We start from the raw sequence: 27,649 nt of genomic DNA, 5'->3' as shown, positions 1-27,649 counted from the left end.
TATACCTTCCATAATATGCATGTGGACTTACCTTTAGATAAAATAAAGGTAACTGTTGTTGTTGATGCTACTGGTATATCTGTTGTTACTGCAAATATCAAACTGTTTGATGTTCCTTGCACAACTGCTGTTGTAGGGGCTAGTGTTTCCAATCCAACAGTTTTTGCACTTGTTTCTTGTGTGCTTGCTATTGTATCTGCTGTTGCTGGAGTTGTTATTCGAGATGCACCTCTTGTTGTGGTTGATGATTCTGAGAAAGCAGTCATTGGTGTTGCTGTTACAGGTGTAGTTGGTACTGTAATTAATGTAGTTGCCATGATTTCTGCTGTAGATGTTGTTTCTGCTGTTGACAAAACAGACCCTGAAGTTGTCAGTAAAGCAGTAGTAGTTGTTCCTGGTGTGTTTGTTGATGTATCTGTGGATGTTAATGTTGTAGGTTCTGTTGTATATTCTGAGGAAGTACTTGTTTTTCGGTTTGTTAATAGAGATGCAGTTGTTTCAGTTGTTGTAATGGTGTCCTTTGTTGTTGCTGTTGTTTCTAGTGGGGTAGTTGCATTTGCTGTTGGCAAAGTTTTTGAATATTCAAAGATTGTAGTTGTTTGTGGGCTTTTTGCTAAAGAAGAAGCTGTTTCAGTTTTCGATGACATAATGTTTGTTGGCAAAACAGTTGTAGTTGATATTCTTACTGGTATGGTAGTTGTTCCTGCTGTTGGTGATAAAGTTATTACTCCTGTTGTAGATTCAGAAACAGTAGTCGTTACATGACTTGTGAGAGATTTAGTTGTTTCAGTTACTGATGTAGTAAAATCTGAAGATGTTGGTAGAAGTATTGTAGTTGGTGCTGTTTCTCGTGCAGCAGATATAACTGTTGTTAATGTTGTCACTTCTGTTGCAGATTCAGAGGCGGTAGTTATTAGTGGTGGTTGGGCTGAAAGAGATGTACTTACTTCTGTTGTTGACGTTAACGTGGTTGATGTTTTTGGTAGACTTATTCCTGGTATAGTAGTTATATTTTTTGTTACTATTACAGGTGTCAATTCTGTTTGTAAAGATTGTGAGATTGTAGTTGGTAGTGGGCTAGATGTTAGAGATGTAGTTGTGTCAAATGTTGATATTTTAAAGTCTGCATTTGTTGGTAGTACTGTTGTAGTTGATGTTGTTTCTGCTGTTGTAATTGTATCTGTTGTTTTATCTGTTATAGTTGTTACTCCTTTTGTTGTAGACTCAGAGACATTAGTTGTAAATGGGCTTGTAGTGAGAGATGTTGTTTCAGATGATGTTATAATGTCTGTAATTGTTGGTAGAACTGTTGCAGTTGATGTTTCGGGTATGGTAGTTATTTTTGCTGTTGTTAAAGTTGAAACTTCTGTTGTAATAGATTCAGATACAGTAGTTCTTAGTGGAGGTGTTGTTAAATATGTGGTTGTTTTAGTTGTTGATGTTAAACTTGTCAATTCTGTTGTAGATTCAGGGACAGTATTTGTTGGTGGGCTTGTGAGAGATCTTGTTTCAGTTGTTGATGTTATAATGTTGGAGTTTGTTGGTAGAACTGTTCTAGTTGATATCTTCGGCGTGGTAGTTTTATCTGTTGTTGTTAAAGTTGTAACTTCTATTGTTTTAGATCCAGATACAGTAGTTGTTATTGGTGCTGTTGTTGATAGAGGTGTGGTTGTATTTGTTGTTAATGTTAAAGTTGTAAATTCTATTGTAGATTCAGAGAAAGTAATAGTTTGTGGACTTGCTGTGGGAGATGTTGTTTCAGTTGTAGTTGATGTTTCTCGCGTGTTGATTAAATCTGTTGTTGTGAAAGATGTTAATCCTGGTGTAGATTCAGAAAAAGTACTTGTTAGTGGGCTTGTTGCAAGAGATGTTTTAGTTTCAGTTGATGTTTTAATGTTGGTGGTTGGTGGTAGAACTGTTGTAGTTGATATTGCTGGTGTTTTTTCTAGTGCAGTATTTGTTTCTGTTGCTAAACTTGTAACTTCTTTTGTAGATTCAGATGCAGAAGTTGCTATTGGTGGTGATCTTGTTAAAGATGTTGTTGTTTCTGTTGTTGATGTCAATGTTATCAATTCTACTGTAGGTTCAGAAACAGTAGTTGTTAGTGGGCTTGTTGTAGGAGATGTTGTTATTTCAGAGACAGTAGTTGGTGGGTTTGTTGTGAGAGATGTTTCAGTGGTTGTTGGTAGAACTGTTGTAGTGGATGTTTTTGGTGTGGTACTTGTGTCTGTAGTTTGTAAAGTTGTAACTTCTGTTGTAGATTCAGGTACAGAAGTAGTTATTGGTGGTGATGTTGATTGAGATGTGGCTGTTTCTGTTGTTGATGTTAATGTTTTCAATTCTTCTGTAGATTCAGAAACAGTAATTGTTAGTGGGCTTGTTGTAAGAGATGTTTTTTCAGTTGTTGATGCTATAATGTTGGTGGTCGTTGGTAGAACTGTTGTTGTTGTTGTTGTTGTTGATGTCTCTGGTGTAGTGGTTGTATCTTTTGTTTTTAAAGATATTTCTGTTGTATATTTAGAGACAGTACTTGTTAGTGGGCTTGTTGTTAGAGGTGTTGTTTCAGTTGATTTTATAACCTTTGCTGCTGTTGGTTGAAATATTGTAGTTGATGTTTCTGGTATTATGGTTATATCTGTTTTTAAAGTTGATACTCCTATTGTAGATTCGGAGACAATAGTTGTAAGTGGATTTGTTGGGAAAGATGTTGTATCTGTTGTTGATGTTAATATATCTCTTGTTGGTCGAACTGTTGTAATGGATGTTTTTGGTGTGGCTGTTGTAATTGGTATTTTTAAAGGTGTAACTTCAGTTGTTGAGGATTCAGATACAGAAGGTGTTTGTAGTGGTGTAGTTAAAAATGTAATTGTTTCTGTTGTCAATGCTAAACTGTTTGATGTTGTAGGTAGTGGTGTTGTTTCTAGTATGGTGGTTGTTGTAACTTCTGCTGTTGTAAATTCATATACAGTAGATGTTAGTGGTTCTGTTGTTTTTAGATATGTGGTGTTATCTGTTGTTGATGTTGATTTTGTCAAATCTGTTTTAGATTCAGAGACAGTAGTTGGTGGGATTGTTGTGAGAGATAATGTTTCAGTTGTTGATGTTATAATGTTGGTGGTTGTTGGTAGAACAGTGGTAGTAGATGTTTTTGGTGTGGAATTTGTATCTGCTGTTGGTGAAGCTGTAAGTTCCGTTGTATATTCAGATACAGAAGTTGTTATTGGTGTTGATGTTGATAGATATGTGGTTGTTTCTGTTGTTGATGTTAATGTCAATTCTGCTGTAGATTCAGGAACAGTAGTTGTTAGTGGGATTGTTGTTACAGATGTGGTGCTATCTGCTGTTGATGTTACAGTTGTTAAATCTGTTGTTGATTCAGAAACAGTAGTTGATGATGGCATTGTTGTGAGAGATGTCTCAGTTGTTGATGTTATAATGTTGGTGGTTGTTGGTAGAACCGCTTTTGTTTTTAAAATTGTAATTCCTGTTGTAGATTCAAAGACATTACTTGTTAGTGGGCTTGTAGTTAGAGGTGTTGTTGTTTCAGTCATTGATTTTATAATCTCTGTTGTATTTTGAATTATTGCTGATGATGTTTTTGGTGTTGTGGTTATATCTGTTGTTATCAAAGTTGTTACTCCTATTGTAGATTCAGAAACAATAGTTGTTAGTGGGATTGTTGTAAAAGATGTTGTTTCTATTGATGTTAATATATCTACTAATGTTGTTAAAGATGTGGTGGTATCTGTTGTCAATGTTAAACTGTTTGATGTTGTTGGTAGAACTGTTGTTTCTAATATGGTGGTTGTATCTGTTGTTAAACTTGTAATTGCTGTTGTAGATTCAGATACAGAAGTTGTTATTGGTGGTATTGTTGCTAAAGATGTGTTTGTTTCTGTTCTTAATGTTAATGTGTTCATTTCTGCTGTAGATTCAGGAATAGTAGTTGTTAGTAGACTTGTTGTAAGAAATGCTGTTTCAGTTGTTGATGTTATAATGTTGGTGTTTGTTGGTAGAACTGATCTAGTTAAAAATTCTGGAGTAGTGGTTGTATCTGTTGTTGTTAAAGTTGTAATTTCTGCTGTTGTAAATTCAGATACAGTAGTTGTTAGTGGCGCTGTTGTTCTTAGAGATGTTGTGGTATCTGTTATTGATGTTAAAGTTGGCAAATCTGTGGTAGATACAGAAATTGTAGTTGTTGGTAGGATTGTTGTGAGAGGTGTTTCATTTGATGTTATGATGTTGGTGGTTGTTGGTAGAACTATTTTAGCTGATGTGTCTGGTGTGGAATTTGTAACTGTTGTTGGTAAAGTTGTAAGTTCTGTTGTAGATTCAGACACAGAAGTTGTTATTGGTGGTGTTGTTGATAGAGATGTGGTTGTTTCTGTTGTTGATGTTAAAGTTTTTAATTCTGATGTAGATTCAGAAACAGTAGTTGTTAGTGGGCTATTTGAAAGAGATGTTGTTTCAGTTGCTGATATTGTAAAGTTAGTGGTTATTGGTAGAACTGTTGTAGTTAAAAATTCTGGTGTTGTGGTTATATCTGTTATTAAAGTTGTAACTTCTGTTGTAAATTCAGATACAGTACTTGTTAGTGGTGCTGTTGTTGTGAGAGATGTTGTTTCAGTTGTTGATGTTATAATGCTGGTGGTTGTTGGTAGAACTGTTGTAGTTAATGTTTCTGGTGTGGTACTTTTATCTGTTGTTGGTAAAATTGTAACTTCTGTTGTAGAATCATATACAGTAGTTGTTAGTGGTACTCTTGTTAGAGATGTGGTAGTATCTGTTGTTGATGTGAAAGTTATTAAACCAGTTGATTCAGAGACAATAATTGATGGTGGGATTGTTGTTAGAGATGTTTCAGTTGTTGATGATATAATGTTGGTGGTTGATGGTAGAACTGTTGTATTTGATGTCTCTGTAGTGGTACTTGCATCTGTTGTTGGTAAAGTTGAAACTACTTTTGTAGATTCATATACAATAGTTGTTAGTGGTACACTTGTTAGAGATGTGGTGGTATCTGTTGTTGATGTTGAAGTTGTTAAATCTGTTATTGATTCAGAGACAATAGTTGGTGGGATTGTTGTGAGAGATGTTTCAGTTGTTGATGTTATAATGTTGGTGGTTGATGGTAGAACTGTTGTAGTTAATGTTTTTGTTGTGGTACTTGCATCTGTTGTTGGTAAAGTTGTAATTTCTGTTGTATATTCAGATACAGTAGTTATTAGTGGTGCTGTTTTTGTAAGAGATGTTGTTTCAGCTGTTGATGTTATAATGGTGGTTGTTGGTAGAACTGTTGTAATTGATGTTTCTGGTGTGGTACTTGCATCTGTTGTTGGTAAAGTTGTAACTTCTGTCATTGTAGATTCCAATGCAGTAGTTGTTAGCGGTGCTGATGTTACTTTTTGAGATGTGGTTGTATCAGTTGTTGATGGTACAGTTGTCAATTCAGTTGAAGATTCAGAGACAGTAGTTTTTGGTGTGCTTGTAGTGAGAGATGCTGTTTGTGTTGTTGATGTTATACTGTTGGTTGTTGTTGGTAGAAATGTTGTAGTTGATGTTTTTGGTGTGGTAGTTGTGTCTGTTGTTGTTAAAGTTGTAACTGGTGTTGTAGAATCTGATACAGTAGTTGTTAGTGGTTCTGTTGTTGGAGATGTGGTTGTATCTGTTGTTGATGTTGAAGTTGTTAAATCTGTTGTTGATTCAGAGACAATAGTTGGTGGGATTGTTGTGAGAGATGTTTCAGTTCTTGATGTTAAAATGTTGGTGGTTGATGGTAGAACTGTTGTAGATGATGTTTCTGTTGTGGTACTTGCATCTGTTGTTGGTAAAGTTGTAACTTCTGTTGTAGATTCAGATACAGTAGTTGCTAGTGGTGCTGTTTTTGTGAGAGATGTTAATTCAGTTGTTGATGTTATAATGTTGATGGTTGTTGGTAGAACTGTTGTAGTTGATGTTTCTGGTGTGGTACTTGCATCAGTTGTTGGTAAAGTTATAACTTCTGTTGTTGTAGATTCCAATGCAGTAGTTGGTAGTGGTAATGATGTTGTTGTTGTTTGAGATGTGGTTGTATCAGTTGTTGATGGTAAAGTTGTCAATTCAGTTGTAGATTCAGAGACAGAAGTTGTTGGTGTGCTTGTAGTGAGAGATGTTTCAGTTGTTGATGTTATAATGTTGGTGGTGGTTGTTGGTAGAACTCTTGTATTTGAGGTTTCTGGTGTGGTAGTTGTATCTGTTGTTGTTAAAGTTGTAACTTCTGTCATTGTAGAATTTGATACAGTAGTTATTAGTGGTGCTATTGTTGTTGGAGATGTGGTGGTATCTGTTGTTGATGCTGAAGTTGTTGAATCTGTAATTGATTCAGAGACAATAGTTGGTGGGATTGTTGTGTAAGATGTTTCAGTTGTTGATGTTATAATGTTTGTGGTTGATGTTAGAACTGTTGTAGTTGATGTCTCTGTTGTACTTGCATCTGTTGTTGGTAAAGTTGTAACTTCTTTTGTAGATTCAGATGCAGTAGTTGTTAGTGGTGCTGTTGTGAGAGATGTTTCAGTTGTTGATGTTATAATGTTTGTGGTTGTTGGAACAACTGTTGTAGTTGTTGTTTCTGGTGTGGTACTTGCGTCTGTTGTAGGTAAATTTGTAACTTCTATCATTGTAGATTCCAATGCAGTAGTTGTTAGCGGTGGTGATGTTATTTTTTGAGATGTGGTTGTATCAGTTGTTGATGGTAAAGTTTTCAATTCAGTTGTAGATTCAGAGACAGTAGTTGTGGGTGTGCTTATAGTGATAGATGTTGTTTGTGTTGTTGATGTTATACTGTTGGTTGTTGTTGGTAGAAATGTTGTAGTTGATGTTTTTGGTGTGGTAGTTGTGTCTGTTGTTGTTAAAGTTGTAACTGGTGATGTAGAATGTGATACAGTAGTTGTTAATGGTTCTGTTGTTGGAGATGTAGTTGTATCTGTTGTTGATGTTGAAGTTGTTAAATCTGTTGTTGATTCAGAGACAATAGTTGGTGGGATTGTTGTGAGAGATGTTTCAGTTCTTGATGTTAAAATGTTGGTGGTTGATGGTAGAACTGTTGTAGATGATGTTTCTGTTGTGGTACTTGCAACTGTTGTTGGTAAAGTTGTAATTTCTGTTGTAGATTCAGATACAGTAGTTGTTAGCAGTACTGTTGTTGTGAGAGATGTTTCAGTTGTTGATGTTATAATGTTGGTGGTTGTTGGTAGAACTGTTGTAGTTGATGTTTCTGGTGTGGTACTTGCATCAGTTGTTGGTAAAGTTGTAACTTCTGTCATTGTAGATTCCAATGCAGTAGTTGGTAGTTGTAATGTTGTTGTTTGAGATGAGGTATTATCAGTTATTGATGGTAAAGGTTTCAATTCGGTTGTAGATTCAGAGACAAAAGTTGTTGGTGTGCTTGTAGTGAGAGATGTTGTTTCAGTTGTTGATGTTATAATGTTGGTTGTTGTTGTTGTTGGCAGAACTGTTGTATTTGAGGTTTCTGGTGTGGTAGTTGTATCTGTTGTTAAAGTTGTAACTTCTGTCATAGTAGAATCTGATACAGTAGTCATTAGTGGTGCTATTGTTGTTAAAGATGTGGTGGTATCTGTTGTTGATGCTGAAGTTGTTAAATCTGTAATTGATTCAGAGACAATAGTTGGTGGGATTGTTGTGTGAGATGTTTCAGTTGTTGATGTTATAATGTTTGTGGTTGTTTGCACAACTGTTGTAGTTGATGTTTCTGGTGTGGTACTTGCATCTGTTGTTGGTAAAGTTGTAACTTCTTTTGTAGATTCATATACAGTAGTTGTTAGTGGTACTCTTGTTAGAGATGTGGCGGTATCTGTTGTTGATGTTGAAGTTGTTGAATCTGTTGTTGATTCAAAGACAAAAGTTGGTGGTATTGTTGTGAGTGATGTTTCAGTTGTTGATGTTATAATGTTGGTGGTTGATGGTAGAACTGTTGTTGATGTTTTTGTTGTGGTACTTGCATCTGTTGTTGGTAAAATTGTAATTTCTGTTGTAGATTCAGATACAGTAGTTGTTAGTGGTGCTGTTTTTGTAAGAGATGTTGTTTCAGCTGTTGATGTTATAATGGTGGTTGTTGGTAGAACTGTTGTAGTTGATGTTTCTGGTGTGGTACTTGCATCTGTTGTTGGTAAAGTTGTAACTTCTGTCATTGTAGATTCCAATGCAGTAGTTGTTAGCGGTGGTGATGTTATTTTTTGAGATGTGGTTGTATCAGTTGTTGATGGTAAAGTTGTCAATTCAGTTGTAGATTCAGAGACAGTAGTTTTTGGTGTGCTTGTAGTGAGAGATGTTGTTTGTGTTGTTGATGTTATACTGTTGGTTGTTATTGGTAGAAATGTTGTAGTTGATGTTTTTGGTGTGGTAGTTGTGTCTGTTGTTGTTAAAGTTGTAACTGGTGTTGTAGAATCTGATACAGTAGTTGTTAGTGGTTCTGTTGTTGGAGATGTGGTTGTATCTGTTGTTGATGTTGAAGTTGTTAAATCTGTTGTTGATTCAGAGACAATAGTTGGTGGGATTGTTGTGAGAGATGTCTCAGTTCTTGATGTTAAAATGTTGGTGGTTGATGGTAGAACTGTTGTAGATGATGTTTCTGTTGTGGTACTTGCATCTGTTGTTGGTAAAGTTGTAACTTCTGTTGTAGATTCAGATACAGTATTTGCTAGTGGTGCTGTTTTTGTGAGAGATGTTAATTCAGTTGTTGATGTTATAATGTTGATGGTTGTTGGTAGAACTGTTGTAGTTGATGTTTCTGTTGTGGTACTTGCATCAGTTGTTGGTAAAGTTATAACTTCTGTTGTTGTAGATTCCAATGCAGTAGTTGGTAATGGTAATGATGTTGTTGTTGTTTGAGATGTGGTTGTATTAGTTGTTGATGGTAAAGTTGTCAATTCAGTTGTAGATTCAGAGACAGAAGTTGTTGGTGTACTTGTAGTGAGAGATGTTTCAGTTGTTGATGTTATAATGTTGGTGGTGGTTGTTGTTGGCAGAACTGTTGTATTTGAGGTTTCTGGTGTGGTAGTTGTATCTGTTGTTGTCAAAGTTGTAACTTCTGTCATTGTAGAATCTGATACAGTAGTTATTAGTGGTGCTATTGTTGTTGGAGATGTGGTGGTATCTGTTGTTGATGCTGAAGTTGTTAAATCTGTAATTGATTCAGAGACAATAGTTGGTGGGATTGTTGTGTAAGATGTTTCAGTTGTTGATGTTATAATGTTTGTGGTTGATGGTAGAACTGTTGTAGTTGATGTCTCTGTTGTACTTGCATCTGTTGTTGGTAAAGTTGTAACTTCTTTTGTAGATTCAGATGCAGTAGTTGTTAGTGGTGCTGTTGTGAGAGATGTTTCAGTTGTTGATGTTATAATGTTTGTGGTTGTTGGCACAACTGTTGTAGTTGATGTTTCTGGTGTGGTACTTGCATCTGTTGTTGGTAAAGTTGTAACTTCTATCATTGTAGATTCCAATGCAGTAGTTGTTAGCGGTGGTGATGTTATTTTTTGAGATGTGGTTGTATCAGTTGTTGATGGTAAAGTTGTCAATTCAGTTGTAGATTCAGAGACAGTAGTTGGTGTGCTTATAGTGATAGATGTTGTTTGTGTTGTTGATGTTATAATGTTGGTGGTTGTTGGTAGAACTGTTGTAGTTGATGTTTCTGGTGTGGTACTTGCATCAGTTGTTGGTAAAGTTGTAACTTCAGTCGTTGTAGATTCCAATGCAGTGGTTGGTAGTTGTAATGTTGTTGTTGTTTGAGATGAGGTTATATCAGTTATTGATGGTAAAGTTGTCAATTCGGTTGTAGATTCAGAGACAAAAGTTGTTGGTGTGCTTGTAGTGAGAGATATTGTTTCAGTTGTTGATGTTATAATATTGGTGGCTGTTGTTGTTTGCAGAACTGTTGTATTTGAGGTTTCTGGTGTGGTAGTTGTATCTGTTGTTAAAGTTGTAACTTCTGTCATTGTAGAATCTGATACAGTAGTTATTAGTGGTGCTATTGTTGTTGGAGATGTGGTGGTATCTGTTGTTGATGCTGAAGTTGTTAAATCTGTAATTGATTCAGAGACAATAGTGGGTGGGATTGTTGTGTGAGATGTTTCAGTTGTTGATGTTATAATGTTGGTGGTTGATGGTAGAACTGTTGTAGTTGATGTCTCTGTTGTACTTGCATCTGTTGTTGGTAAAGTTGTAACTTCTTTTGTAGATTCAGATGTAGTAGTTGTTAGTGGTGCTGTTGTTGTGAGAGATGTTTCAGTTGTTGATGTTATAATGTTTGTGGTTGTTGGCACAACTGTTGTAGTTGATGTTCCTGGTGTGGTACTTGCATCAGTTGTTGGTAAAGTTGTAACTGCTGTTGTAGATTCATATACAGTAGTTGTTAGTGGTACTCTTGTTAGAGATGTGGGGATATCTGTTGTTGATGTTGAAGTTGTTGAATCTGTTGTTGATTCAAAGACAAAAGTTGGTGGGATTGTTGTGAGAGATGTTTCAGTTGTTGATGTTATAATGTTGGTGGTGGTTGTTGTTGGCAGAACTGTTGTATTTGAGGTTTCTGGTGTGGTAGTTGTATCTGTTGTTGTCAAAGTTGTAACTTCTGTCATTGTAGAATCTGATACAGTAGTTATTAGTGGTGCTATTGTTGTTGGAGATGTGGTGGTATCTGTTGTTGATGCTGAAGTTGTTAAATCTGTAATTGATTCAGAGACAATAGTTGGTGGGATTGTTGTGTAAGATGTTTCAGTTGTTGATGTTATAATGTTTGTGGTTGATGGTAGAACTGTTGTAGTTGATGTCTCTGTTGTACTTGCATCTGTTGTTGGTAAAGTTGTAACTTCTTTTGTAGATTCAGATGCAGTAGTTGTTAGTGGTGCTGTTGTGAGAGATGTTTCAGTTGTTGATGTTATAATGTTTGTGGTTGTTGGCACAACTGTTGTAGTTGATGTTTCTGGTGTGGTACTTGCATCTGTTGTTGGTAAAGTTGTAACTTCTATCATTGTAGATTCCAATGCAGTAGTTGTTAGCGGTGGTGATGTTATTTTTTGAGATGTGGTTGTATCAGTTGTTGATGGTAAAGTTGTCAATTCAGTTGTAGATTCAGAGACAGTAGTTGGTGTGCTTATAGTGATAGATGTTGTTTGTGTTGTTGATGTTATAATGTTGGTGGTTGTTGGTAGAACTGTTGTAGTTGATGTTTCTGGTGTGGTACTTGCATCAGTTGTTGGTAAAGTTGTAACTTCAGTCGTTGTAGATTCCAATGCAGTGGTTGGTAGTTGTAATGTTGTTGTTGTTTGAGATGAGGTTATATCAGTTATTGATGGTAAAGTTGTCAATTCGGTTGTAGATTCAGAGACAAAAGTTGTTGGTGTGCTTGTAGTGAGAGATATTGTTTCAGTTGTTGATGTTATAATATTGGTGGCTGTTGTTGTTTGCAGAACTGTTGTATTTGAGGTTTCTGGTGTGGTAGTTGTATCTGTTGTTAAAGTTGTAACTTCTGTCATTGTAGAATCTGATACAGTAGTTATTAGTGGTGCTATTGTTGTTGGAGATGTGGTGGTATCTGTTGTTGATGCTGAAGTTGTTAAATCTGTAATTGATTCAGAGACAATAGTGGGTGGGATTGTTGTGTGAGATGTTTCAGTTGTTGATGTTATAATGTTGGTGGTTGATGGTAGAACTGTTGTAGTTGATGTCTCTGTTGTACTTGCATCTGTTGTTGGTAAAGTTGTAACTTCTTTTGTAGATTCAGATGTAGTAGTTGTTAGTGGTGCTGTTGTTGTGAGAGATGTTTCAGTTGTTGATGTTATAATGTTTGTGGTTGTTGGCACAACTGTTGTAGTTGATGTTCCTGGTGTGGTACTTGCATCAGTTGTTGGTAAAGTTGTAACTGCTGTTGTAGATTCATATACAGTAGTTGTTAGTGGTACTCTTGTTAGAGATGTGGGGATATCTGTTGTTGATGTTGAAGTTGTTGAATCTGTTGTTGATTCAAAGACAAAAGTTGGTGGGATTGTTGTGAGAGATGTTTCAGTTGTTGATGTTATAATGTTGGTGGTGGTTGTTGTTGGCAGAACTGTTGTATTTGAGGTTTCTGGTGTGGTAGTTGTATCTGTTGTTGTCAAAGTTGTAACTTCTGTCATTGTAGAATCTGATACAGTAGTTATTAGTGGTGCTATTGTTGTTGGAGATGTGGTGGTATCTGTTGTTGATGCTGAAGTTGTTAAATCTGTAATTGATTCAGAGACAATAGTTGGTGGGATTGTTGTGTAAGATGTTTCAGTTGTTGATGTTATAATGTTTGTGGTTGATGGTAGAACTGTTGTAGTTGATGTCTCTGTTGTACTTGCATCTGTTGTTGGTAAAGTTGTAACTTCTTTTGTAGATTCAGATGCAGTAGTTGTTAGTGGTGCTGTTGTGAGAGATGTTTCAGTTGTTGATGTTATAATGTTTGTGGTTGTTGGCACAACTGTTGTAGTTGATGTTTCTGGTGTGGTACTTGCATCTGTTGTTGGTAAAGTTGTAACTTCTATCATTGTAGATTCCAATGCAGTAGTTGTTAGCGGTGGTGATGTTATTTTTTGAGATGTGGTTGTATCAGTTGTTGATGGTAAAGTTGTCAATTCAGTTGTAGATTCAGAGACAGTAGTTGGTGTGCTTATAGTGATAGATGTTGTTTGTGTTGTTGATGTTATAATGTTGGTGGTTGTTGGTAGAACTGTTGTAGTTGATGTTTCTGGTGTGGTACTTGCATCAGTTGTTGGTAAAGTTGTAACTTCAGTCGTTGTAGATTCCAATGCAGTGGTTGGTAGTTGTAATGTTGTTGTTGTTTGAGATGAGGTTATATCAGTTATTGATGGTAAAGTTGTCAATTCGGTTGTAGATTCAGAGACAAAAGTTGTTGGTGTGCTTGTAGTGAGAGATATTGTTTCAGTTGTTGATGTTATAATATTGGTGGCTGTTGTTGTTTGCAGAACTGTTGTATTTGAGGTTTCTGGTGTGGTAGTTGTATCTGTTGTTAAAGTTGTAACTTCTGTCATTGTAGAATCTGATACAGTAGTTATTAGTGGTGCTATTGTTGTTGGAGATGTGGTGGTATCTGTTGTTGATGCTGAAGTTGTTAAATCTGTAATTGATTCAGAGACAATAGTGGGTGGGATTGTTGTGTGAGATGTTTCAGTTGTTGATGTTATAATGTTGGTGGTTGATGGTAGAACTGTTGTAGTTGATGTCTCTGTTGTACTTGCATCTGTTGTTGGTAAAGTTGTAACTTCTTTTGTAGATTCAGATGTAGTAGTTGTTAGTGGTGCTGTTGTTGTGAGAGATGTTTCAGTTGTTGATGTTATAATGTTTGTGGTTGTTGGCACAACTGTTGTAGTTGATGTTCCTGGTGTGGTACTTGCATCAGTTGTTGGTAAAGTTGTAACTGCTGTTGTAGATTCATATACAGTAGTTGTTAGTGGTACTCTTGTTAGAGATGTGGGGATATCTGTTGTTGATGTTGAAGTTGTTGAATCTGTTGTTGATTCAAAGACAAAAGTTGGTGGGATTGTTGTGAGAGATGTTTCAGTTGTTGATGTTATAATGTTGGTGGTTGATGGTAGAACTGTTGTTGATGTTTTTGTTGTGGTACTTGCATCTGTTATTGATAAAGTTGTAATTTCTGTTGTAGATTCAGATACAGTAGTTGTTAGTGGTGCTGTTGTGAGAGATGTTTCAGTTGTTGATGTTATAATGTTTGTGGTTGTTGGCACAACTGTTGTAGTTGATGTTTCTGGTGCTGTACTTGCATCTGTTGTTGGTAAAGTTGTAACTTCTATCATTGTAGATTCCAATGCAGTAGTTGTTAGCAGTGGTGATGTTATTTTTTGAGATGTGGTTGTATCAGTTGTTGATGGTAAAGTTGTCAATTCAGTTGTAGATTCAGAGACAGTAGTTGTTGGTGTGCTTATAGTGATAGATGTTGTTTGTGTTGTTGATGTTATACTGTTGGTTGTTGTTGGTATAAATGTTGTAGTTGATGTTTTTGGTGTGGTAGTTGTGTCTGTTGTTGTTAAAGTAGTAACATGTGTTGTAGAATCTGATACAGTAGCTGTTAATGGTTCTGTTGTTGGAGATGTAGTTGTATCTGTTGTTGATGATGAAGTTGTTAAATCTGTTGTTGATTCAGAGACAATAGTTGGTGGGATTGTTGTGAGAGATGTTTCAGTTCTTGATGATATAATGTTGGTGGTTGATGGGAGAACTGTTGTAGTTGATGTCTCTGTTGTACTTGCATCTGTTGTTGGTAAAGTTGTAACTTCTGTTGTCGATTCAGATACTGTAGTTGTTAGCAGTACTGTTGTTTTTAGAGATGTTTCAGTTGTTGATGTTATAATGTTGGTGGTTGTTGGTAGAACTGTTGTAGTTGATGTTTCTGGTGTGGTACTTGTATCAGTTGTTGGTAAAGTTGTAACTTCTGTCGTTGTAGATTCCAATGCAGTAGTTGGTAGTTGTAATGTTGTTGTTGTTTGAGATGAGGTTATATCAGTTATTGATGGTAAAGTTGTCAATTCGGTTGTAGATTCAGAGACAAAAGTTGTTGGTGTGCTTGTAGTGAGAGATGTTGTTTCAGTTGTTGATGTTAGAATGTTGGTGGTTGTTGTTGTTGGGAGAACTGTTGTATTTGAGGTTTCTGGTGTGGTAGTTGTATCTGTTGTTAAAGTTGTAACTTCTGTCATTGTAGAATCTGATACAGTAGTTATTAGTGGTGCTATTGTTGTTGGAGATATGGTGGTATCTGTTGTTGTTGCTGAAGTTGTTAAATTTGTAATTGATTCAGAGACAATAGTTGGTGGGATTGTTGTGTGAGATGTTTCAGTTGCTGATGTTATAATGTTGGTGGTTGATGGTAGAACTGTTGTAGTTGATGTCTCTGTTGTACTTGCATCTGTTGTTGGTAAAGTTGTAACTTCTTTTGTAGATTCAGATGCAGTAGTTGTTAGTGGTGCTGTTGTTGTGAGAGATGTTTCAGTTGTTGATGTTATAATGTTTGTGGTTGTTGGCACAACTGTTGTAGTTGATGTTTCTGGTGTGGTACTTTTATCTGTTGCAGGTAATGTTTTAACTTCTGTTGTAGATTCAGATACAGTAGTTGTTAGTGGTACTCTTGTTAGAGAAGTGGTGGTATCTGTTGTTGATGTTGAAGTTGTTAAATTTGTTGTTGATTCAGAGACAATAGTTGATGGTGGGATTGTTGTGAGTGATGTTTCAGTTGTTGATGTTATAATGTTTGTGGTTGATGGTAGAACTGTTGTAGATGATGTTTCTGTTGTGGTACTTGCATCTGTTGTTGGTAAAGTTGTAACTTCTTTTGTAGATTCAGATGCAGTAGTTGTTAGTGGTGCTGTTGTTGTGAGAGATGTTTCAGTTGTTGATGTTATAATGTTTGTGGTTGTTGGCACAACTGTTGTAGTTGATGTTTCTGGTGTGGTACGTTTATCTGTTGCAGGTAAAGTTTTAACTTCTGTTGTAGATTCAGATACAGTAGTTGTTAGTGGTACTCTTGTTAGAGAAGTGGTGGTATCTGTTGTTGATGTTGAAGTTGTTAAATTTGTTGTTGATTCAGAGACAATAGTTGATGGTGGGATTGTTGTGAGTGATGTTTCAGTTGTTGATGTTATAATGTTTGTGGTTGATGGTAGAACTGTTGTAGATGATGTTTCTGTTGTGGTACTTGCATCTGTTGTTGGTAAAGTTGTAACTTCTGTTGTAGATTCAGATACAGTAGTTGTTAGCAGTACTGTTGTTGTGAGAGATTTTGTTTCAGCTGTTGATGTTATAATGTTGGTAGTTGTTGGTAGAACTGTTGTAGTTGACATTTCTGGTGTGGTAGTTGTATCTGTTGTTGTTAAAGTTGTAGCTTCTGTTGTTGTAGAATCTGATACAGTTGTTGTTAGTGGTTCTGTTGTTGTTGTTGTTGGTGATGTAGTTGTATCTGTTGTTAATGTTGAAGTTGTTAAATCTGTTGTTGATTCAGATACAATAGTTGGTGGGATTGTTGTGAGAGATGTTTCAGTTGTTGATGTTATAATGTTGGTGGTTGATGGTAGAACTGTTGTAGTTGATGTTTCTGTTGTGGTACTTGCATCTGTTGTTGTTAAAGTTGTAACTTCTTTTGTATATTCAGATACAGTAGTTGTTAGTGGTGCTGTTGTTGTGAGAGATGTTTTTTCAGTTGTTGATATTATAATGTTTGTGGTTGTTGGTACAACTGTTGTAGTTGATATTTCTGGTGTGGTACTTTTATCTGTTGTTGGTAAAGTTGTAACTTCTGTCATTGTAGATTCCAATGCAGTAGTTGTTAGCTGTGGTGATGTTATTTTTTGAGATGTGGTTGTATCAGTTGTTGATGGTAAAGTTGTCAATTCAGTTGTAGATTCAGAGACAGTAGTTGTTGGTGTGCTTGTAGTGAGAGATGTTGTTTGTGTTGTTGATATTATACTGTTGGTTGTTAGTGGTTCTGTTGTTGTTGGATATGTGGTTGTATCAGTTGTTGATGGTAAAGTTGTCAATTCTGCTGTAGATTCAGAGACAGTAGTTGTTGGTGTGCTTGTAGTGAAAGATGTTTCAGTTGTTGATGTTACAATGCTGGTTGTTGTTGGTAGAACTGTTGTAGTTGATGTTTTTAGTGTGGTAGTTGTGTCTGTTGTTAAAGTTGTAACTGGTGTTGTAGAATCTGATACAGTAGTTGTTAGTGGTTCTGTTGTTGGAGATGTGGTTGTATCAGTTGTTGATAGTAAAGTTGTCAATTCTGTTGTAGATTCAGTGACAGTAGTTGTTGGTGTGCTTGTAGTGAGAGATGTTTCAGTTGTTGACGTTATAATGTTGGTTGTTGTTGGTAGAACTGTTGTAGTTGAGCTTTCTGGTGTGGTAGTTGTATCTGTTGTTGTTGTTAAAGTTGCAACTTCTGTTGTAGAATCTGAAACAATAGTTGTTAGTGGTTCTGTTGTTGTTGGAGATGTGGTGACATCTTTTGTTAATGTTGAAGATGTTAAATCTGTGGTTAATTCAGGGACAATAGTTGGGATTGTTGTGAGAGATATTTTAGTTGTTGATGTTATAATGTTGGTGGTTGTTGGTAGAACTGTTGTTGTGGTTGATGTTTCTGGTGTGGTACTTGCATCTGTTGTTTGTAAAGTTGTAACTTCTGTCATTGTAGATTCAAATGCAGCAGTTAGCGGTGGGGATGTTGTTGTTTGAGATGTGGTTGTATCAGTTGTTGATGGTAAAGTTGTCAATTCGGTTGTAGATTCAGAGATAGTAGTTGGTGTGTTTGTAGTGAGAGATGTTTCAGTTTTTGATGTTATAATGTTGGTTGTTGTTGGTAGAACTGTTGTACTTGAGGTTTCTGGTATGGTAGTTGTATCTGTTGTTAAAGTTGTAACCTCTGCTGTTGTAGAATCTGAAACAGTATTTGCTAGTAGTGCTGCTGCTGCTGCTGCTGTTGTTGTTGTTGTTGTTGTTGGAGATGTGGTGGTATCTGTTGTTAATGTTGAAGTTGTTAAATCTGTTGTTGATTCAGAGACAATAGTTAGTGGGATTATTGTGAGAGATGTTTCAGTTGTTGATGTTATAATGTTGGTGGTTGTTGGTAGAACTGTTGTAGTTAAGGTTTCTGGTGTGGTAGTTGTATCTGTTGTTGTTGTTGTTGTTGTTGTTGTTGTTACAGTTGTAACTTCTCTTGTTGTAGAATCTGATACAGTAGTTGTTAGTGGTGCTGCTGTTGTTGTTGGAGACGTAGTTGTATCTGTTGTTGAAGTTGTCAATTCTGCTGTAGATTCAGAGACCGTAGTTGTTGGTGTGCTTGTAGTGAGAGATGTTTCAGTTGTTGATGTTACAATGCTGGTTGTTGTTGGTAGAACTGTTGTAGTTGAGGTTTCTGGTGTGGTAGTTGTATCTGTTGTTGTCACAGTTGAAACTTCTGTTGTTGTAGAATCTGATACAGTAGTTGTTAGTGGTGCTGTTGTTGTTGTAAGAGATGTTGTTTCAGTTGTTGATGTTATAATGTTGGTGGCTGTTGGTAGAACTGTTGTAGTTGAGGTTTCTGGTGTGGTAGTTGTATCTGTTGTTGTTATTAACGTTGTAACTTCTGTTGTTGTAGAATCTGATACAGTAGTTGTTAGTGGCTCTGTAGTTGTTGGAGATGTGGTGGTATCTGTTGTTGATGTTGAAGTTGTTAAATCTGTTGTTGATTCAGAGACAATAGTTGGTGGGATTGTTGTGAGAGATTTTTCAGTTGTTGATGTTATAATGTTGGTGGTTGATGGTATTACTGTTGTAGTTGATGTTTCTTCTGTGGCGGTTGTATCTATTGTTGTTTTCGAAGTTGTTACTCCTGTTGTTGTAGATTCATAGACATTAGTTGTTAGTGGGTTTGTTGTAGTGATTGATGGTGCTACGAAAGTTGAAAAGGGTATAGCTGAACTTGTTACTCTTGTATTTGTACTTGATGTTGCTGCCATAGGAGATCCAGTAGTACTTGGTGCAGATGTTGCGAATAATCCAAATGTTGTCACTGATTCCAGATTTGAGCTGGTTGATTCTTCAATGATAGATGAGAAAAATATAGCATGCAAGCTTGAAAACACAAATCAAAACTGTGGTATATTGTACCTAATGGTCCATGACGATTATCCCAATTATAATATGTGTTATGCAAAATAATTTATTACATTGCCAGCATTTGAAATGTTTCCAATGTGCAAATACCAGCTTTAAAAAAATATATACCATTCAACCTCATTTATTTTCCAGACGCTTGATGCTGACACCTTACACATCAACAAACCTTCCATATATTTATAATGGTAAATTAATAATATAAATATCAATAATATCAATATATTCTAGTTATTTTACCTATGTTTGAAAATGTTTTTAATTTTAAATCTTGCTTTCTTACTCTAAGTGCATTTTTTATTAAACATTTATTAACTAGAGTATATAAATGTCAATAGTCAACTTTCATAGATTCTTTTATCATCATTGTTTAAATCATCCCTTAGTCTATAATTTCATGTTCTTTCCCTGCACAGTGCATTTCTACAGAGTTATCCAATTTACAGTCTATATGAATGATCCTTTCTGTCTGCTAATCCTACAGTGCTGGGTCATTGAGTGATACTGTCAATAACTTTTTCATCTTATTATTTAAATGTTAAGTGTATCCCTTTGTATGGTTTACTTGTTCATTTTATATTGAATTTGTTTTGTTGCGTGATGTGTTTGGGGCACGGTGTGAATCTCATGTATATTATCTTTATTCCGCTCCTTCCATCGCCATGTATAAAAACAAATTTCCTTACTTTCCCAAGCCTGCTACTCTACCTTCAGTTCACACTTCCTCTATATGTTTTGTTCCTTACAACCAGTACTTTATCTCTCCCAGGTGTAGAAGTATCAAGCCTTAGATAGAGATAAATTGAGGAAGCTGTCCAAAGCAACCAATCAGCTTCTGACATTTATTTGGCACCGTCTTTCAAATGGCAGATGCTGATTGGTCCTTTGACCACCTACCCCACTTTATTTCTCTTTAAAGCTTGATATATCTCCCCTACAGTCCTGTGACCACCACTTTAGACATATTTCCAGAATATACCCTTTTCTTGCCCACAATGTTCCCCAAATTCTTATCTACTCTGTAATTATCTCACAGGTTGACAACTGCATCCTTCTCCTATATGGCATTCTCCTGATATTCCACTCTTGCTGCTTCACATCTACTGCACCATTATGTCAATCTCTATACTGGTTCTCTGTGTCTTCCAGAACCAAAGTTGAATTCATCAGCCGTACTATGCCTGTAAAGCCCTCAACAACACCATTCTTTTATACACCTTAAACCTCATGTCAACATACTGTACTCTCCCTCTTGTTTTTTTGGGAATGTTCATGAGTTAGCATGTCAAGATTGTGTCTAGTGTAAGGAAACAAAAGGTTTGCTTTCTCTGATAGAAGACTTGACTAGGTATGGTGGATTAGGGCAGTCACTACTAAATATGGGCTAGTGTTTTGTCTAAAAAACACAATGTGCTGGGCAAGATATTGAAATGATTTAAAGAGGTTGCGATTAGATTTGTAAAGGTGCATTCACTGTTTTGCTTGTGTCCTTAACACCTGTTGAAATTACTCAAAATGACCTGATTTCTTTATGCCCTCTAAGCTTAAGCACTGCTTTCACTACAAGGGAACTGAAACCCCAAAGTTTTGCTGCGACTTCAAATTAAAATTATTTTGAGAGTGCAGGAAATTGTAGTGTTTCTTCCTCTCAGAGCAGTAAGTGAAGCACAGAGTGATGCTGGGGAGTGGTGTGCACCCAGCAAGTTAGTGAGGGTAAGGGAACTTTATGGTGCCCCTTTAAGTCTTCGAAGTGCGCCTCTCAAAAATTCTATTTGTATCCCTGGTCTGTGTTTATGACTAAACCGACAAGTAAAAGCAATTAGCAACTTTTTCCTGTGTAAAATTTAAACCTTTTGAATCGGTAGTGGAATTTGTAATGTAGATGAAGTGTCCTTTGTGATCAAAAGTAACAGCCTCATACAGGGGCGGACTGCCCATTTGGCACTTCTGGTAAATGCCAGGTCGGCCGATGGGCTGGTGGGCCGGTCCTGTTACACAGAGAGCCGAAAAGTGTCACGCTCAGCAGAGCCTCTGGCTCTCTGGTCTGGCCGCTCCCCTGCCTCCCCTCCATCTCCATAGAAATGGAATCATGCCATGAGTCCATGCCCCCCTGACTTGCGGCATGCACCGATGTGCGTGTGGTGCAGCCCCGCACATCTCCATAGAAATGGAGGCATGCTGTGAGTCCACACCCCCTGACTCGTGGCACAGTGCCTGTGTGCCCCTGCTGCGTGCCCCCCTGATCCGTGTCTGTAGTGCCTGCATGCCCCTGCTCACAGTGCGCGCACCCTTGGCATGTGCACACAAACGCCAGGGCTGATTTTGGCCTCCAGTCCATCCCTGGCTTCATCTTCTAGTTAATCTCACAATCACAATGATCTACTTCCTTCATTCATTTAAAATGTATTATACCACAAGCATAATATTCATTTAATTCTCACTTTGTGTTTTATAATCATATAATACATACAGTGTATAAATAAGGAAAATAGGCAGTACAGTATATCACTTTCTCACAGAAATGCACTTAGACTGTCCAAGACACCCCATTAATAGTAGTTGCAAGTTACAGATAAGCAACACCATGCAGTGATGGCAATTTTTTACTGTTTTAGCTGACTACAAAACTCTGGGGCAGATGTATTAAGCCTGGAGAAGTGATAAAGCAGTGATAAGTGCAAGGTGATAATGCACCAGCCAATCACTGTAAACTGTAAATTTACATATTGGATCTGATTGGCTGGTGCGTTATCACCTTGCACTTATCACTGCTTTATCACTTCTCCAGGCTTAATATATCTGCCCCTCTGTCTGGCTATGTCAGCTATACCTATCTAGTGTATACACCAAAAGCAAAGACAAAAAATAGGAGCTTGATGTCAGATGATAGGAAGTATACAGCTTTTCTGCAGCACTACCATAATCTCACTCTGCCGCACTGCAAATGGCCTTTCTTTTCTTTTTATTATTCCACAAAGTATCTATATATATATATATATATATATTACATCTAAAGAAACATGTTTCTACAGTATATCATCAATCAGCTCAATATCAAATTATTGATCACTACAAAATATACATATACAGCACAAGAGTTACAACAAGTAGATCAGTCTTCAAAATGCTGAATCTCTTTATACAGATGACATACTGTCCCGCAGCATTGAGTAAAACAAATAAGAAAACTTATTGTACCTGGTGTATTTGATAATAGCGGTGTCCCAGTGGTAGAGGGTGATGATGCAGCGGTTGTAACTGATGATGTAGCTGGAAGCAATTCGGTTGTTGCAGTTTCTGGTGTCATAGTTGTTGTGTTTGCTTATCATTAAGTGGAAGAAATATGTTAGTAAAATTAATTGCAAGTCAGATTTCTCTATCTCTAAAAAGCATTTGAAAAAGAGTTCAAAATTCAGTTGCTCAGCTAGCATCTTTTTTTATCTTATTTTGCCACTGCAGAGCCGTACCTAAACATTTTGGTGGTCTATGCCATATAGAGCACTGGTGCCCCCCCCCCCCATATCCCAAATGGGGAAAGTGCACGCCAAAGGCGCAACCCAAACAAGGCATGATCTTGTTGTAAATGGGCATGGTCACACAATAGTACACCCAATTTAAATTATACCACAGTAGTGCACCTTATTCACATTACACTGCACAGTAGTGCCTCTTACTCATGTTACACTGCACATAAAGTATGTCATACAGTAATATACACATTATACACATTATACCACACAGTAGTTACCCCTTATACACATCATGCCACACAGTAGTACCCACATCGTTCAGTCATCCATCTCCCTATCTGTATTTTCTGTAGTGTGCGGTCTGCTGTCTGTCCCACCTTATGGTATGTATGTCCTGTATTGTGCTGACCACCCCTACCCAACTGTATATCCTGCACTGTGCTGTCTGCCTCCCCACATGTCTGTATGTTTATATTGTGCTGTCCAAGTCATGTGAAAAATACACTAAAGCACAATACACCTGTGAATCCGTGACTACAGTAAATGGTGAAATATAACAAGTGCATTGGATAAGAACTGAGCAACATATGTCACAGTGTCCCACTGGGATAAATGGAGCAATAACTACAGATCAAGCATGTTATGCAGAACCTAATACAGATGGCTTGGTCAGCACAATGTTATGTTATGTTCTGCATACCTGCTCCAATCTGGATGTGCACATCCCCATTTTTATGTTTTCTATATTGTGCTGCCCACCTGATTCTGTAAATGTTAGATTGTACTCTAGCCACCGATGTCTTATATTGTCCCTTTCCTAACCTCTATATTTTGTATTGTCCCTTCCACCCTGTCCTCTGTTTTGTTCTTCTCCCCTGCCGTCTGCATTGTTCTCCTGCAGTCTGTTTTGTGCTTCCCTCTGCCTCCTGCTTGTTCTTCTGTCCACTGTCTTGTTCACCCCCACCTGCTTCCTACATTGTTCTACTGCCCTCTGTCTTGTACTTCCTCTCACCGCCATCTGCATTGTAATGTCCAAGGGGATGTTACCTCTGTCAGTGTAGCTCCTGGAGGAGATACACTGCTGCTCCTCCAGTTGTCTTATGGCAGCGTCCTGATGCCATCACCACTGCCTGTATATGGAACAGGATCCAGGGTGGGCACTTTGCTGCTGCATTGTGGGAGCAGGAGGATGGGATCATGGGCCACTATCTAGTTTATTTACTGTCAAGACACTCAACCGGCGGGCGACAGGCACCTGAGTAGGTAGTAAGTTGCTTGAACCACTCAGGTGCCTGCTGCACACCGGACGAGTGTCAGTGACTAACTGTCAGTGACATGACTGTTGCAATATATCCACCACACACAACAACAGTGTGGGGTGTGGATGGAGCCGGGCAGGCAGGTGCACAACATACATCTTAGTGGGCGCCCAACAATTAGAGATTGCAGTGGTGGCCAGTTCTGCTCCAAGGCATTATGCATCTGTGCAAGCCACTTCATGCACTACGCTAGTTATGGCCCTGTGCCACTGAATTCCTTCTTTACAAATAGTTATGTTAACATAAATAAATAAAAATGATGCAGTATCCTAACATTTGTATTGCATTTTTTTTTAAGTAAAAGTCATAACTGTATCTATTTAGAGGCTACCCCTAACCAGTGGATATTGCAGAGGTGGTGCTGCAGTGCAGTGCAAAATTCAAATAAGAGAGTCATACTAACTGCCAGTGAGTTCTGGCCGATGATGTCTGGCAGCATTTGGGGTGGAGGTTGATGTGGCTCCCCTATTTGTATTTTAGCCTGCAGTGCTACCCTACATCTGGAGCCGCCACTGCTCCTAACTACCATTGTCAAAGTGGAAATTACTTAGAGAAAAGATGCATGTTACAGACTGTGCAGAACTTCCATATAACTCAATTGCAGCATTGTGGTAATCAATATTTAGTTATTAACACAAGAACATACTGTTGCCAATATTCACTGACAGCGATAAGACTAGATTTACAGTTTTACTATACACTCTGGAGGTGTGTACTATCTTTGTCCAGAGAGAAATAAAGAATAATGTATATGTCATTTAATGCATTTTTCTTCTGCAAGCGATACATGAGATGGAGATAATGATAAGAGGATTGCAATGGTACATGGAGTTTCTTGAATAGGCTTCTCCTTAGAGAAACAAAGATGTCTCCAGTACAGTCAAAACCTTTAGTAGATAGGTAGAAATGGCTCATGTGCACACTATACAAGAAAGTAAAAGATCTCGCACAGAAGGGCCAGTCTGAGCAAGATCTTTTACAATCTCGTACAGTGTATACACTCATTGTCATTAACGTTGCGTGCTTCCACGCATCGTTAACGAGCCCCTCCCTCGTCTAAACATGTACAGATGTGGGAGGTCCTCGTTAACGACAGCCATTCTGCAGATGCAGCATGGGTATCGTTCCTCCCGCCAACCCTCCACTGGTGCTCCCTTCCCCGCTTGCATCAGCAAATGTGTATGCACTTGCTGATGCCGGCACCTAATTCATATTTGTCAGTAAAACAGATAATCAAGCAACTGGGCAAACCATGTTGCACTGCAGGTGGGGCAGAAATAAATATTATCCACCCAAATCTAAATCTCTCTGCACATGTTGCATCTGTCCCACCTGCAGTGAAGCATGGTTTTGCATAGATGCTTGATAATTTGCTTTACTTACAAACATAAATCAGGCCCGTTGTTACTTATTTAGGTTCATAAAATTTGTTGCTGGAGAGAGTCATTTATCTGACTTCTTAATTAAAAATGGTTTGCACTTGGAGATTATTTTATGCACTTAAAACTTAAAAGAAATATTTTCTAATATTTTGTATTTTATTACATGCATTTCTTACTTTATTCTAAATTTCAAAAATGTTTACCAATTAACTTTATAATTAATATATTCATTTAAGTTATTGTTATACCTTCCATAATAGAAATTCAGACTTACCTGTAGATAAAATAAATGGAACTGTTGTTGTTGCTGATGCTATTGGTATATCTGTTGTTTCTGTAAATATCAAACTGTTTGATGTTCCTTGCACAACTGCTGTTGTAGGGGCTAGTGTTTCCAATCCAACTGTTGTTGCACTTGTTTCTTGTGTGCTTGCTATTGTATCTGCTGTAGCTGGAGTTGCTATTAGTGATTCACCTCTTGTTGTGGGTAAGGATTCTGAGGAAACAATTGTAGATTCATAGACAGTAGTTGTTGGTGGGCTTGTAGTGAGAGATGTTTCAGTTGCTGATGTTATAATGTTTGTTATTGCTGGTAGAAATGTTGTAGTTGAGGTTTCTGGTGTGGTTGTGGCATCTGTTGTTGTTAAAGTTGTAAATGCTGTCGTAGATTCAAATGCAGTAGTTCCTAGTGGTGCTACTGTTGTTGGAGATGTGGTTGTATCTGTTATTGTTGAAGTTGTCAATTCTGCTGTAGATTCAGAGACAGTAGTTGTTGGTGTGCTTGTAGTGAGAGAAGTTTCAGTTGTTGATGTTATAATGTTGGTTGTTGTTGGTAGAACTGTTGTAGTTGAGGTTTCTGGTGTGGTAGATGTATCTGTTGTTGTTACAGTTGTAACTTCTGTTGTTGTAGAATCTGATACAGTAGTTGTTAGTGGTGCTGTTGTTGTTGTTGGAGACGTAGTTGTATCTGTTGTTGAAGTTGTCAATTCTGTTGTAGATTCAGAGACAGTAGTTGTTGGTGTGCTTGTAGTGAGAAATGTTGTTTCAGTTGATGTTATAATGTTGGTTATTGTTGGTAGAACTGTTGTAGTTGAGGTTTCTGGTGTGGTAGTTGTATCTGTTGTTGTTAAAGTTGTAACTTCTGTTGTTGTAGAATCTGATACAGTAGTTGTTAGTGGTGCTGTTGTTGTTGGAGAGGTGGTTGTATCTGTTGTTGTTGAAGTTGACAATTCTGTTGTAGTTTCAGAGACAGTCAATTCTGTTGTAGATTCAGAGACAGTAATTGTTGGTGTGCTTGTAGTGAGAGACGTTGTTTCAGTTGTTGATGTTATAATGTTGGTTGTTGTTGGTAGTACTATTGTAGTTGAGGTTTCTGGTGTGGTAGTTGTATCTGTTGTTGTAACAGTTCTAAATTCTGTTGTTGTAGAATCTGATACAGTAGTTGTTAGTGGTGCGGTTGTTGTTGGAGACGTAGTTGTATCTGTTGTTGAAGTTATCAATTCTGTTGTAGATTCAGAGATAGTAGTTGTTGGTGTGCTTGTAGTGAGAGATGTTGTTTCAGTTGTTGATTTTATAATGTTGGATGTTGTTGGTAGAACTGTTGTAGTTGAGGGTTCTAGTGTGGTAGTTGTATCTGTTGTTGTTACAGTTGTAACTTCTGTTGTTGTAGAATCTGATACAGTAGTTGTTAGTGGTGCTGTTTTTGGAGACGTGGTTGTATTTGTTGTTGTTGAAGTTGTCAATTCTGTTGTAGATTCAGAGACAGTAGTTGTTGGTGTGCTTGTAGTGAGAGATGTTGTTTCAGTTGTTGATGTTATAATGTTGGATGTTGTTGGTAGAACTGTTGTAGTTGAGGTTTCTGGTGTGGTAGTTGTATCTTTTGGTGTTACAGTTGTAACTTCTATTGTTGTAGAATCTGATACAGTAGTTGTTAGTGGTGCTGTTGTTGGAGAAGTGGTTGTATCTGTTGTTGAAGTTGTCAATTCTGCTGTAGATTCAGAGACAGTAGTTGTTGGTGTACTTGTAGTCAGAGATGTTGTTTCAGTTGTTGATGTTATAATGTTGGTTGTTGTTGGTAGAACAGTTGTAGTTGAGGTTTCTGGTGTGGTAGTTGTATTATTTGTTGTTGTTAAAGTTGTAACTTCTGTTGTTGTAGAATCTGATACAGTAGTTGTTAGTGGTGCTGTTGTTGTTGGAGACGTGGTTGTATCTGTTGTTGTTAAAGTTGTCAATTCTGTTGTAGATTCAGAGACAGTAGTTGTTGGTGTGCTTGTAGTGAGAGATGTTGTTGCTGTTATAATGTTGGATGTTGTTGGTAGAACTGTTGTAGTTGAGGTTTCTGGTGTGGTAGTTGTATCTGTTGTTGTTACAGTTGTAACTTCTGTTGTTGTAGAATCTGATACAGTAGTTGTTAGTGGTGCTGTTGTTGGAGAAGTGGTTGTATCTGTTGTTGTTGAAGTTGTCAATTCTGTTGTAGATTCAGAGACAGTAGTTGTTGGTGTGCTTGTAGTGAGAGATATTGTTTCAGTTGTTGATGTTATAATGTTGGTTGTTGGAAGAACTGTTGTAGTTGAGGGTTCTGGTGTGGTAGTTGTATCTGTTGTTGTTACAGTTGTAACTTCTGTTGTTGTAGAATCTGATACAGTAGTTGTTAGTGGTGCTGTTGTTGGAGAAGTGGTTGTATCTGTTGTTGTTGAAGTTGTCAATTCTGTTGTAGATTCAGAGACAGTAGTTGTTGGTGTGCTTGTAGTGAGAGATGTTGTTTCAGTTGTTGATGTTATAATGTTGGATGTTGTTG

The 27,649-nt window shown here is 37.2% G+C and overlaps 1 protein-coding gene across 1 annotated transcript in view; it reads right to left on the bottom strand.

Annotated features, from left to right (window-relative positions):
• The window catches only part of MUC16 (mucin 16, cell surface associated), a 208,623-nt gene that overhangs the window by 87,390 nt on the left and 93,584 nt on the right, over positions 1-27,649 (bottom strand). Inside the window, exons 20-24 of the mRNA XM_063955513.1 lie at positions 26,080-27,354; positions 25,127-25,632; positions 21,880-22,063; positions 18,142-18,639; positions 32-17,904 (exon numbers count right to left, since the gene is read on the bottom strand). Of these exons, the coding sequence (XP_063811583.1) occupies positions 32-17,904; positions 18,142-18,639; positions 21,880-22,063; positions 25,127-25,632; positions 26,080-27,354 (20,336 nt within the window). The remainder of the gene's footprint in view (positions 1-31; positions 17,905-18,141; positions 18,640-21,879; positions 22,064-25,126; positions 25,633-26,079; positions 27,355-27,649) is intronic.

Source organism: Pseudophryne corroboree, chromosome 1 (assembly GCF_028390025.1).
Source record: "Pseudophryne corroboree isolate aPseCor3 chromosome 1, aPseCor3.hap2, whole genome shotgun sequence".
In the NCBI taxonomy this organism is placed as follows: Eukaryota; Metazoa; Chordata; class Amphibia; order Anura; family Myobatrachidae; genus Pseudophryne; species Pseudophryne corroboree.
This window is presented reverse-complemented; position numbering and strand designations above follow the sequence as displayed.